This window comes from Balaenoptera acutorostrata, chromosome 11, assembly GCF_949987535.1.
Source record: "Balaenoptera acutorostrata chromosome 11, mBalAcu1.1, whole genome shotgun sequence".
Taxonomy (NCBI): Eukaryota; Metazoa; Chordata; class Mammalia; order Artiodactyla; family Balaenopteridae; genus Balaenoptera; species Balaenoptera acutorostrata.
Genome location: NC_080074.1, coordinates 46943638 through 46957380, shown reverse-complemented (window position 1 = coordinate 46957380; position 13743 = coordinate 46943638). Strand labels below are relative to the sequence as shown.

General features: G+C 39.7%; 1 protein-coding gene across 1 annotated transcript in view; it reads left to right on the top strand.

Moving 5' to 3' along the window:
* The first annotated feature begins 1073 nt into the window (after nucleotides 1-1073).
* Nucleotides 1074-13743, top strand: part of RAB21 (RAB21, member RAS oncogene family) — a 31393-nt gene continuing 18723 nt past the window's right edge. Inside the window, exon 1 of the mRNA XM_007195010.2 lies at nucleotides 1074-1497. Within this exon, the coding sequence (XP_007195072.1) occupies nucleotides 1348-1497 (150 nt within the window). The 5' untranslated portion in view covers nucleotides 1074-1347. The remainder of the gene's footprint in view (nucleotides 1498-13743) is intronic.

Here is a 13743-nt window from a genome sequence, read left to right as displayed (position 1 = left end):
TTGTATCTTGTTCAGCACAGTGCTTGGCACGTGGTGGGCACCTTCAAATATTTGTTGAATGAATGAATGGACTATCTGGCTTGACATGGAAAAGGAGTCTCATGAGAAAGAATATGTTTACCTTACTGACACCATATTTCTAGTTGCAAACTTTTAGAAACACTAGTATGGTTTCTTGGAAGAGTGTATTTCATGAAAGAAAGGGGAGGCAGATGAGGAAATATAAGTGATCATCAAACAAGCCAGGTCTGTCAAGGTGGAGTCAATATGGAAGGTCAGAAGTTTAATGGTGGGGGAACGGGAAGCTTCATGGAAGACAGAAAAACTGGGAAACCAAGGCATAATGGCTTAAGATGTATTGTTTACTCATTCATTCCCAAATATTTATAGAATGCCTCTTATGTGCCTGGCACTTGGAGTCAGAAAGTCAAAGCACGTCTCACCTAGTTCTTGTCCTTAACAAATCTACAGCCTAATAAGGAAAGACAAATATTCAGCAAAGTAATTTCCACGAAGCGTGGTAAGCGCCGCTAGACAAGGTATACCAGTGTTATGAAATACCTAACTTGGGTGGGGAGAGTGATGGAAGGACAGAGGGAGAAGGATGGGTGGGTCAGGGAAGCCTTTCCTGTTTAAGCTGAGACCTGAAAGATGAGGAGGAGTCCAGGTGGTCTGGGGAACTGAAAGAAGTTCAATAGCTAGGATTTGGGATCCCCCAGAGAAACACTGTCAAGATACTGAAGGACACCTTGGCAGATTCGGTTTACGGGGACCCCAGATGGGGGAGGTCATTAGCCTTGTGGACATCCCCTGGGCAAGAACGAGAACATTCTGCACTTCAATATTCCACCTGAGCTGGGTTTGCCTCTAATTATTCATTCCTTATTCCCGCAGGTTCCCACCAACTGCAGCGTGGTGGTGGCCCGCAGACGGCCTAGCTCCGCGGGAGACGGCCCAGACAAGCTCCCCTCGAGTCCAGCTCGCCCCCGGGAGGAGGCGCAGAAGCCCCGCCCACGTCCAGGCACGTTCTCCTGGGCCGAGTCCCAGGGGCCGCGGCGGTCATGTGACCCGAAGTGTGACGTAGGAGGAAGGAGACGCCATTAGAGGGAGGCGGAGAGGGAACGCTGTTCGCCTTTCCTTGGGTGCCTGACGTGGTTGCTGGGGCCCTTCATTCTCGGACTTTCCCTCGGCCTTTCCAGGCCTCGCCCGGAGGCGGGAGTGGAGACGACGCCCGGGGTTAGCAGCTCCGGTGCGGGAGTGCTGCTCGGGCCGCGGCTGTGAAGGCGCTGCGGCGGCTGTGGAGAGCTCGGCGCGGCTCTAGGGCTCCGGCGGCGAGGACGCGACGGGATGGCTGCGGCCGGCGGCGGCGGGGCGGCGGCCGGGCGAGCCTACTCGTTCAAGGTGGTGCTGCTGGGGGAAGGCTGCGTGGGAAAGACGTCGCTGGTGCTGCGCTACTGCGAGAACAAGTTCAACGACAAGCACATCACCACTCTGCAGGTGCGGGCCCCGGGGAGCGGGAGGTGGCGCCTCGGGGCCCCTACTCCTCCGGGGCTCTGAGGACTTTGCTGCCACCGTCGTCTGGGTCTGGGCTCTCAGATCTCAGGCCTGTCACCTCCGCGTTCGGATTGCCTTTCCGAATTCGCCCTGGGAACACGCGTTGTCGGGGCAGCCTGGAGACGTAAGGACAGGCTGTTGGGAGGGGAGTGGAAGGGCCCTGAAAAGTCCCCAGTGTGGCTGCGCGTGTCATGGAATCTCCATCGGTGGGCTAGTGTTTCCCCTTTGATTTGCTTCCGCTTGGGCCCTAGGTGCCTTCACCCTCCAGTCAGTCAGTCCAGCGTCAGCCCTTTTTCTTTCTTTCGGAATTAGGAATTTAGCTGCGGGTTTGATTTTGCTAACTAGGTGATTTGTAACTTCAGCGCTTACTGATGACTAAGTGTTTGTGCAAGTTCCATTTTGTCCTGTCTTCGAGTAACGTGCTGATTGGCAAGACATCCCTCGCCGGAGGGTTTTTGAATTGACCGCTTGCCCGAGTGGGTTACGCAGTTCCATTGCTGCCTGCGTGGGTCTGACCTGTGGGTCACATATTCGGCGATGTGGGTCGACCCATATTCACATGGAAACGTCATGTGAATACTGGCCAACAGTTGGTCCTCAAACTAACAGCTTAGCTGCTGCTGCTATTTATTTTCTTTGCTTGTAATGTAGGGCCGGCTTTCATCTGCAGATAACGTGATTGTTAGTCAGAAAAGTGTTAAAATGTAATCATTAATTGGGCGTGAAGTCAGGCCTTTGAGGTCGTTGGAGTCTCCCCCGCTTCCAAAGAAATCAGTTTTCACGTATTAGAAGAAGAATATCCAGCGAATCTGCCTTGATCAATTCAGTCAGAGGCAGTCAAGTCTAATGAAATTTTGAGCCTGATTGTCTAGGTTCATATCACACCTCCATCCGTTTAAACTAGCTGTGTGATCTTGGACAAGTTAATTAACCTGTCTGTGCCTAAGTTTCTTCATCTGTTAAAATGGCCATAATAATAGTATCTAGTTCATTGGGTTGTCAGGACAAGTATACATAAAAGCACTTAGGAGCTGGTCCAGTGTAAGCTCTCCATCTTTATTATTATTACCCCAAATTGCACAATAGATCTTAATTAGTGATTGTGTAGTGTGTAAGTACATGGACACTATTTAATAGAATGCACAGTCTCCTAATTGTTGTGACATTTGATGTTTGATGCTATTATTAAACCACTGAGTCTAGAATTTACAAAGATGCTCTGGTTCTGATTCCATGTTCTATTTTTACACCTCTGTTTTTACTCCTATATAAAGCATACTATCTGAAAAAGTGAATGTCAGGAACCTGCATTTTTCCCCTACAGTCTTATACAAGGTCACAACACGATTTTGATAATTACAGTTGAGTGTTATTAGTGAGATCAAGGAAATTCTTAGGGTAAATACCTATGCTCAGTTGGAAATTTAGAAATTCATTTAGGTAAAGTAATAACAATAGCTAACATTTAGTGAGTTCTTACTGAGTATTTTACTTTTCGTCTATCTTTTAGTTCCTATGACAGTCTTTGAGGTGGATAGTTTTATTAGCCTCATTTTACAGGTGATGAAACAGGCATGGTTGAGTTGAGTAATTTCCTGGTTATCTTACTGCCACAAGTCTTGGTGCCCAAGCTGAAATTTGAATCTAGTTATGACTTCAGATTTTGAGCAATAGGTCACACTATCTCTGGATATTGGTAAACCACCCCTTAGTGATTTCTTTTGTGCTACAGACCTTAGAGGAAAGAGAAGACCATTGTAATTGAGCTCTTAATTTTTTTAAAGATAATTTAACCCTTCAACCTAAAAATTACACTTTCATTATACATTCCAAAAACATCCTCGAAGCTAAAAGCTGGCTAAAGATTTTAAATATCTGAGAGGAAACCACTGAAATCTACTGATACATAGGAGAGAATGAAGTTATGGTAGATCTCTAGTATCAAAAGCATAGCATGTAACTGTCATCACAAACGATATCTGGATTATGTTCCAGAATTGAGGATTTTGCTGCGTACCAATGTATGGAAACAGCATTATATTCAATCTCCTTCTCTTAGATATCAGTTCATTTCATCTTTTTAAATAATGTTTTCAGAGAAATTTGACTTCCATGAGACCTATAAGACACAGTCTTGTATGCCTTTCATTTCCAGATGGAGAGGAGCTAATGCATCATAAGATATGAGGGGAAGAGTTTCCCTTTTTTCTTGTCGACGGAACTACCTACTACCTATCTTTGTAAAATATTTTATGCTTTTCAAAGTACACTCTCATGCATTCCTATTTTAAAGACTGAGAGGAACCCAAGATAATTTATGGTTCACTAATTCAGTCTTTTGTTTAATATTTCAGTCAAGTGATTGTCTACTTTAGTCTGAACATCTTGGAGGTGAGATGAACTGTTATAGAAGGTGGAAAACTCTATGTCCTGAGGTGGCACATTTCATTTTTGGACAGGTCTACTTTCCAATTCATTTTTCTGTGTCTAGAGACAAAATCTCTTTCCCTGCTCTCTGAATCTTAGTCACACATGGCATCCCTTCTGATAGTTGAAAATGGCTATTAACGTTCCCTTGAGTCTTGTCTTCTTTTGGGTAAACAGCTCTGGTTCCTTTTAGTGGATCTCCTATAACATTGTTCTAAATCATATCACTATTTTGACATCTCTTCTAGACACTCACTAATCATTGTTCACTTTTCTTAAAATATGATGCCTTGAGCTGTAGAAATGATTCCAAGTGTGGTTTGAACTGTGCAAAGAAGTGCAGGCTATCACCTCCCCTGTGGAGAATCCTTTTCTAATACTGAAGTATTACAGAAAAGATTATTTGAGCTTTTGGGCAGCTGTCCCATTGATTAATATTGGGCCTGCTGTCTTAGACTTATTTGCTGAAAAAAAGAGACGGAGGGAGGGAGGGAGGGAGGAAAGAAGAAAGAGACTTTACATTTGTTCATTTTCCTTTGATTTTGTAGTTAAATCTTTTTTTCACTAATGAATTTGATCCATTAAAGTTGGCTTTGATAAACTTACTCCAGTGGTTAGTGTCTGTTAATATCCTTTTGAATTTTGATTTTGTAATTCAAGAAACATTGATGGAGCTCCTGTGGGTCAGCCACTAGGTTGGGTCCTGGACATGCAAAGAAAAATAAGGCATGGTCTCTACTGCTGCATTAGCTACTCATTTTAACTTTGTCACCTGAGGATTTGGTAAGAATGTCTTCAGTGTTCTCATCAGTCATTAACAGACTCTGAAAGAAAGGGGAGAGAGAGGGCCAAGTACAAAGCTCTTCACAAGTCTCACTATAGTCCAGTGACACGTGACCAGAGGTATATTTCTCTTTAAATATGCAGAATCTTAGTGTGGGGCTTTTTCCAGACCATGCACAGGCCACAGTCCTCTTTCCTCTTGACTGAGAAACAGTTATGAATGGAGTGTTACACATATTAATGGTAATGGAAACAGGAAACAAGACTGACTGCTGTGGGCTACTACCTAGTGGACAAGAAGCCTCTAATGAAAATGGCTACTCCAGCGTTAACAAATCTCCTAACTTTTTTTGCCCTAGCTACATCAGTCTTGCCCATAGGGGATATCATGAGATACTTTGTCAAACGCTTGCAGAAGAACAAGATACATTTTTTTTTCTGCATTAGGAGGCCATATGATGTAGTAAAAAGGGACAGGACTTTGAAGTTAGTTTGAATTTTTGGCTCCTGCTTTTTAGCCGTCATGATTTTGGCAGATTATTTTACTGTTTGTAGCTGGCTCTTTATCCATGAAATGGGAGACTCTCACTCATAGGATTTTTATGTGGATTAGAGAGCCATAGTATTTAAACCTCCTGGCACAGTGTTTGTTTAAGGAATGTCTGCTGTTGGATGAATAGTTGGTGCTTAATTTGTGTTGGTTTCTTTCATAGTAACCCAGTCAAAAAGGTAATGGGGTTAATTTGACATGAATTATTTTGAGAACGCATGTGGTCTGAGGGACTGCTACATTTTATATTTTTATGCATACATATGTATTTGTTTGTTATCCATGCTAGAGTTTTGTCTGGGATTGACATTTATGGAAAGTCACTTCTTTTTTGAAAATTGTGACATTTGCTATGCTTTGGTGTTTTAGTACTGCTCCCTTTTTGCAGACCTCCTCCTAGGTTACTGATAATTATGAAGTAATGTTGTAGGTGAGCTCTCCGAGAACTCAAGATCCTTTACCTTGCTTACAAAGAAAACTTGGTCTTGTATAGAGTCCTCAAAGCTTTCTTATGTGATTTTCTCATTGGTTTGGGGTTATGTTAAACTTGACAGAGACAAGAAAGACAGTTCGAGGGGCTTACTGCTTTTTCTCTGGAATTAGCTGCTGAACCTAAGCAGTCAAATTCAAGAATTTATTTCATACCTGTTACATGTCAAACATTGTGCCAACGGGGGAATATAAAGATGAGTAAGGTACTTTAACCAGCTGTTAGCTTTCTTCTTTATTCTTAAATGCTTTTGCCATTTTGATTGTCTTTGGTTTATCTCTCTATATTTGTGCTCCGGGGTGATCACTTCCTTTTCTTCAGCTGAATCCTCTTTTTCCCCTTATTGTAAGATTATGCACTCTAATTTAAATGTCTTCTATCACTTTCAACTAGTCTCCTGTGTAAAAGTAACATTCTTTATAATCAGAACCATAACTCATCTTCCCTTTTAGAATTCTAACTGGGGTTCCACCTATCTGCCTCCTGAAGTCTAGGGTAGGTGCCTGTCATTTGATTAGCAAAGCAGTGCTGTAAAGTTGGCTGGGAATACAGATAGTATGCTAACAGTTTGGCAAATGAGGAAACTGAGACTTGGATTAGATTTCTGAGGTCCCACATATAGTAATGGTGTACCGTTTTTTCTTAAGCTAGGTCAACTACTTTTTTTTTCTTCCATACACCTTAACCTCCTGAGAAACACTTGGCATTCAGGTTCTAGCAGTTGGTTTTATACTTGGTGTCACAGTCCCCTGGTCTAGGAATCTTAATTTCCTTATTTGTAAGATTAATGTTTTGAATGTCTGAAGTATCTTCTAAGTAGTTCTTGAAGCCACTTTATTGTTGATTCAGCCAGTTTGTTTACAATATCTTTATAAAATACAGTAGTTGAAATCTTTCCCTTTTCCCTTAGTACTTTACTTGAGTATGTGGGCTGTAGAAGGGTGGATGATTTTTTTTTTTTAAGAAGAGTTTTTCTGAATTATGGCTTTGAACTCCTAATATATAAATACTCCATATCTGACTGCTGTTTTCTGCTTTGTGTTTTGAGCTAGTCCTTAGAAGTGACTTTTTGACTCTCCTTTTCAAAGTATTTACTTGGACTCTAAACTGATTATAATATCTCTTTTTAGAAACAAAGGACAAGAAATGAAGTATTCAAGCACCCAGCTTAGTTTTCTTTCTTTCTTTTTTTTAATTAAAATGTATTTGAAGTATAACATTGTATAAACTTAAGGTGTACAATATGTTAATTTGTTACATTTATATATTGTAATGTGATTTTGCCATTGTAGCAATTCATCTTAGTTTTTTGTCAGCTAATTTTTATTGCCTTACTACAGAGGACTAATTTTATGAATTATCTTGCTGAATCCTTTCATGTCCATGTCTTAAGTTGAAAGTAGTTAATAGATGCTTTTTTTTTTTTTTCCTGCTTGAGGGATCTTAGTTCCCCAACCAGGGATTGAAGCCGGGCCACGGCAGGGAAAGCGCCGAGTTCGAACCACTGGACCGCCAGGGAACTCCCAATAGATACTTTAAATACTTAAGCCTGAAACAGAGTTAGTAACTGTAGCAAAAATAATATAACTGTTTAAGTATATACACACATATTATTTTATTTATTTATTTATTTAATACTGCAGGTTCTTATTAGTCATCAATTTTATACACATCAATGTATACATGTCAATCCCAATCACCCAATTCAGCACACCACCATCCCCACCCCACTGCGGTTTTCCCCCCTTGGTGTCCATACGTCTGTTCTCTACATCTGTGTCTCAACTTCTGTCCTGCAAACCGGCTCATCTGTACCACTTTTCTAGGTTCCACATACATGTGTTAATATACGATATTTGTTTTTCTTTTTCTGACTTACTTCACTCTGTATGACAGTCTCTAGATCCATCCACGTCTCAACAAATGACTCAATTTCATTCCTTTTTATGGCTGAGTAATATTCCATTGTATATATGTACCACATCTTCTTTATCCATTCGTCTGTCGATGGGCATTTAGGTTGCTTCCAGGACCTGCCTATTGTAAATAGTGCTGCAGTGAACATTGGGGTGCATGTGTCTTTTTGTATGGTTTTCTCAGGGTATATGCCCAGTAGTGGGATTGCTGGGTCGTATGGTAGTTCTATTTTTAGTTTTTTAAGGAACTTCCATACTGTTCTCCATAGTGGTTGTATCAGTTTACATTCCCACCAACAGTGCAAGAGGGTTCCCTTTTCTCCACACCCTCTCCAGCATTTGTTGTTTGTAGATTTTCTGATGATGCCCCTTCTAACTGGTGTGAGGTGATACCTCATTGTAGTTTTGATTTGCATTTCTCTGATAATTATTGATGTTGAGCAGCTTTTCATGTGCTTCTTGGCCATCTCAGTGTCTTCTTTGGAGAAATGTCTATTTAGGTCTTTTGCCCATTTTTGGATTGGGTTGTTTGTTTCTTTAATATTGAGCTGCATGAGCTGTTTATATATTTTGGAGATTAATCCTTTGTCCGTTGATTTCTTTGCAAATATTTTCTCCCGTTCTGAGGGTTGTCTTTTCGTCTTGTTTATGGTTTCCTTTGCTGGGCAAAAGCTTTGAAGTTTCATTAGGTCCCATTTGTTTATTTTTGTTTTTATTTCCATTACTCTAGGAGGTGGATCAGAAAAGATCTTGCTGTGATTTATGTCAAAGAGTGTTCTTCCTATGTTTTCCTCTAAGAGTTATACACATATATTATTAATGAAAGTCTATTGAACTTAGATAAAGACAGGAAAGTATTTGTCCACAGTCAGTTACTGTGCTGCATTAGGTATTTTGCTTTGCCAGTGATTAGCAAGAACAAGTGATCTGGCTAACAAAAACAGACAAAAAAACATTAAAACATTAATGAAACAAGTTATGAAAAGACTTTCATTTGGCAAATGTACTTTGTTCTTATTTTATCTCTCCTGTAATCTTATTTTTTTTAATAGAGATTTTAAAAATATCCACTATGATTTCAGATAAGATGTTGGGTAAATAAGCATCAGGTGCAGATGACAGATGTCTAATGAGATTGTTAAGTCTGTCAGTACCCCTAAAGTTTGGAAGATGAAATCATTGGAATTAAAAGAAATAGTGGTGCTGTAACTCCGGGTTTGGAGGAGTAAGGTGGGAAATGTACCATTACTTTGATCCTCATTACTTTGATCCTCATTACTTTGTGCCTACCCTGAGAATATTTTGGGAGATGAGTTGGTGTCCAGGAACACTTAGTGTCCAAGTGGAGGAGTGCCAAGTTACGAATGTGTGAATGTTCTGGAATAGGCAGCTTTGTGCAATGGAAAAAGCACTGTGGAGTCAGACAGACTTCCACCCACTGCAGTACCTGACTGAGTTGGCTGACCTTGGGTGAGTCACTGTATTTCTTTAAATCTCAGGTTCACAACTGTAAATAGGGCTAATTACCTACTTCACAGGGTTGTTACGAAGAATAAATGAGAAAGCCAAAGCATGGTGGCACACAGTATGTCCTATTTTTTTTTCCTTCCCGTATTCGTAGAACCTTTGAATTGATGTTTATGCCACTCTCCCGTGCTCTTTCTAGATGGGGTTCTTCATGGAGATATTGCCAGGGATTTAGAAATCCCTTGGGAAAGTGTGTGAAAAAAAATTTTATATGTGCATATGAGCAGTTTTCTTGAGGGTGAGTGGGTTCATAGCTTTCATCAGATTCTCAAAGAAGTCTATGATCATGCCTCCCTCCCACTCTTACTACCATGTAACAGAATTAAGAACCTCTGCCCCAGAGTAAGTATTATATAACCATGAATGGTATCTCAGTAGTCTCGCCAAATTAAGTATGCGTCGTAGAGGTAGTAGGAAAAAAAGACCAAAACAGATTTCAACCATTTGATCGTTTGCTGCTGTCTTGATGTTACATAAAATCTTTCAGCTTTATTCTCAAATATAATTGTTTTTGTTTTTAAAACAGGTGTTTGTTCTTTAAGAAAATATTTATAAAATATTAAAAACTTAGGGTGTATGTAAAATGAGATGATTTGTATTACAGAAGGACTCTTTTCATAGAGTGGGACTTAAGTTTTTTTATGAAGGAAAAAAAAGATACAGTGGGGACCCTGTGGTAATGTGCTTTACTAATGCATCAGATATTTGAGTTAAAGTAATTTGGTTTATAAGGAAACTTTTAGGAACACATCTTTTATGTAAATTGAGTTATACCAGTCACATCGTGGATATGTTTATCTACGGTAACATTTGCAAGTCCGCTGCGGGCAGCACTATGGTTCCCCCTGCCCCCTCTGTTAGAGGAGAAGTGTTAGCTCACGTCTCATTCTGGGAGGTACCATAGCATAGTGGTTATGAGTCATGTCTGGAGCCAGACTGCCTTCATTTCAAAACCTACTCTGTCCCTTGCTGTGTGACCTTGGACAATATACTTACCATTCCTTTGTCTCTGTTTCCACATCTGTAATATTTGGATAATAATTATATCTAATCACAGAGTGTTAGGAGAAGTAAATTAATATGGAACAGCTTTTAGAACACTGCCCATTTCATTATAAGCACTGTGAAAGTGTTAAATAAATAAAAATATGTACTCTAGTTAACAGAAGACTTATACCCATGAAAAGTTAACTTAAAATACAAGGTGGTATATGCTGTATATTACAAGATTAGGTTCCCTAAAGTTCTCCTGCATAGAGAAATTCACTGTGAGTTGTCTGGGTGGTATGAGAAAGCTTAAAAATTCAAGGAAGAAGAGTGTAGGTCATGAACTTGTCTTGATAGGTGAGATCCAGATAGAGAAAGAATAGGCCCAAATTAGAGAGGAATTTTATGAACAAACAGAATTGGAGGGAATGTATAATATAGACTATATGAGTTTCCAAGTAAGTAGAGAAATACTGGAAGCTTTCTTGGGAAGATAGATGTGGACAAATGGTGGAGGTCCTTGGATACAAAGATAGGCTTTGAGACTTTTATTTGTAGGTTAGGGCTCCCTGACTTTTATAAAGGAGAAGCTTATGAATGATTTTGTAAAAAGTGCATAGCACAGTACTTGGTGGAAGGTAAGCATTCAAATAACTGTTAGCTAGTATTAGCAATAGTGGTGGAAATGACTGTGTAGTGTCTCACTGTATGGATGGACTATATTTGTATATTTTTAAAAAATAGCCTATTGATGGACACTTAGGTTATTTCTTTTCTTTTTCTTCTTCTTTCCTTTTCTCTTTCTTTTTTTTTTTTTAATAATCGTCACTGTAATGAGCACTCTTTCCATAAAATTGTTTTATACATCCGTAGTTCCTTAGGAGAGACTTAACACTGTCTCTGAACTTACCATGGGAGAGTGATGGTAAGTTTCAGAGGGAATAGTAGAAAGGAAATGATGGAGCTTTATCAGCTATAATTCACTCCCGTCTGCTGAGAAATCCCCACAAAACTCATGACAAAAAGGCTATTATGGTATTAGCTGCCAGCAGGGATGTAGTGCAAGCATACTTATTAAAAATGGTAACTTATTAGAGAGCTCAGCTATGGATATGATAATGGTTTTTTGTTTGTTTTTAATCATGGAGGCTTTGGGAGGATAATTTAGCATGTAGACCAGAGAACCAGAGTGTGAGGTGAGACCAAAGGTATTTATATTATGACATAATATGAGACTGGTGGTCATAGAACTCCAGAGGAAATATAAAGACAAGGCTTGGTAGGTTTTTTTAAAATATGGGATGACAGGGGAGGAAGAATATTCAGTGATAATATTCCTAAGATTCTAAACCTCAGTGACTTGGAGAATGTGATCAAAATACTAATGTTGGAATGGAAAGCCGATTTTGGAGGGAAGATCAGTTTAACTTTAAATACGTTTGAAAGAAGAGAGGGAGGCATTTAAGTTTACTTACCTATTAAATATTAGGATAGGAGTCAGGTTTTGAGTTTCTTTATATAACATTGATATTGAAACAGAACAAATAGTTGAGTTCAAATAAATTATACAGCTAATAAGTGGCAAAGCCGAGATTCAAATCCAAAGTTCTGCTTCAAAGTTGATATTCTTCACCCTTATGCTATGAGTGGGAAATCGTCCTTTATTCATATTTATTGTCATAACATGTATTTGGTCTTCTCATATTCTAAGTTATTTCTTTGTCGTTTTGCCATTGAATTTATTTTATACCCTTTTCTATATAACCTGTGTTTTGTTTTTTTTTAAATAAATGTATTTATTCTATTTATTTTATTTATTTTTGGCTGCGTTGGGTCTTCCTTGTACGCGGGCTTTCTCTAATTGCCGTGAGCGGGGGCTACTCTTCGTTGCGGTGCGTGGCCTTCTCATTGGGTGGCTTCTCTTGTTGTGGAGCACGGGCTCTAAGCGCGCGGGCTTCAGTAGTTGTGGCTCGCGGGCCTAGAGCACAGGCTCAGTAGCTGTGGTGTACGGGCTTAGTTGCTCCGTGGCATGTGGGATCTTCCCGGACCGGGGCTCGAACCCGTGCCCCTGCATTAGCAGGCAGATTCTTAACCACTGCGCCACCAGGGAAAGCCCCTAACCTGTGTTTTATTTAATAAAATATTTTGAGTGTAGCTTGGGCTCTGAAGGCAGACATTCCTGGATTTGATCTCAGTTCTGCCATTTGTGTCTCTGTAGATTCCTTAGTTAATCACTAAATCTAGTGGCCTTTTCTTAGTTTTAATTTTCCTTGGTATACATACAGCAGAAAGTCCTTCCTGAAATCTAGGTTCCTTCTCCTTCAGTAATAATTTCACCATCCTAGCCTTTTATCTGTTTTACTTTCCATCTCTGCACTTTCTTCTATATATATACACTTAAATGTGGCTGTCTCTGCATAGCTTTGAAGTTGGCTCTTTGTTCCTTTTTTAAACATGTCAACTGACTCTGGTTTCTGATTATATTCCCTCTTCAATTACTTGATTCGGTTCTCTCTTTTCTATCCTCATGCACTTAGTTCAGGCCCTTTCTGTTTTTCTTTCCAACTTTAAAATAGACTCCTGTCTTCCAGGTCTAGTCCTGTTCTTTCTTCCTATCATAGTCATTCTCTTAAAAATAGATCTTGTATGTCCTCACTGCTTAGAAACCCTTCATTGATTATCCATTGTCAACAGTATTATTTCCTAACACTCCTTTGGATGAGTTAGGTGTTTCTTTAGGGAAAAAGAAGTCAAATGAGTTTGGGAAATGCTTGTATAAATGCAGTTAGTCAGCCTTCCTTTTGGCAGAATTTTAGTGTGCTAGTGGGTACTGTGAATGCACAAAGGGGATATAGAGCAATATACAGCAGTCCCCAAATATACCTGACTGTGGTATACATTAAAAAACAAAAAACTTGTCTAGTGTCTTGGAACACATTTTATTGAGACCCACAAGGTAAAGTCCATAGGCTTAGATATAGAGTCAGGACTTTTTTTTCGATTAATTCAACCTTTGCTTATCTTTGTAATCTCATCTCTAGCATCCACCAGACCAACTTGGAGTTTCCCATAGGGTGGGGAGTTATGTGTTTCAGGCTTCAGTGGCTTCACCCATCTGTCAGGAAAAACCCCTACTACTCCTAAAGGGGAGATCATTACTTTCTTTCTGAAGCCTTCTGTGACTTATCCAAGCAGGCTTTACACTTCCTTCCTCAGCATTTTCCTTATAGTATACTTGGCAAGACGGTCCATTTTAGCGATTATCACATGGTATTTTAATTCTCTTTATATTTTAATTTCTGCAGTGGACTACAAGCTCCTTGAAAGCTGGAACCATTTCCTTTCATTTCTGTGGCATCAGTACCTAGGGCAATTATTAGATATAGTTTAATTGAATTATGAAATAATTGCAGGAAAATTTCCAATAATAATGGTATTCATACAGTTAACTATCAGTAAACATTTCTGTTATTTCATCTTAGAAGTCTCTTACACGCTTTCTGTAATGA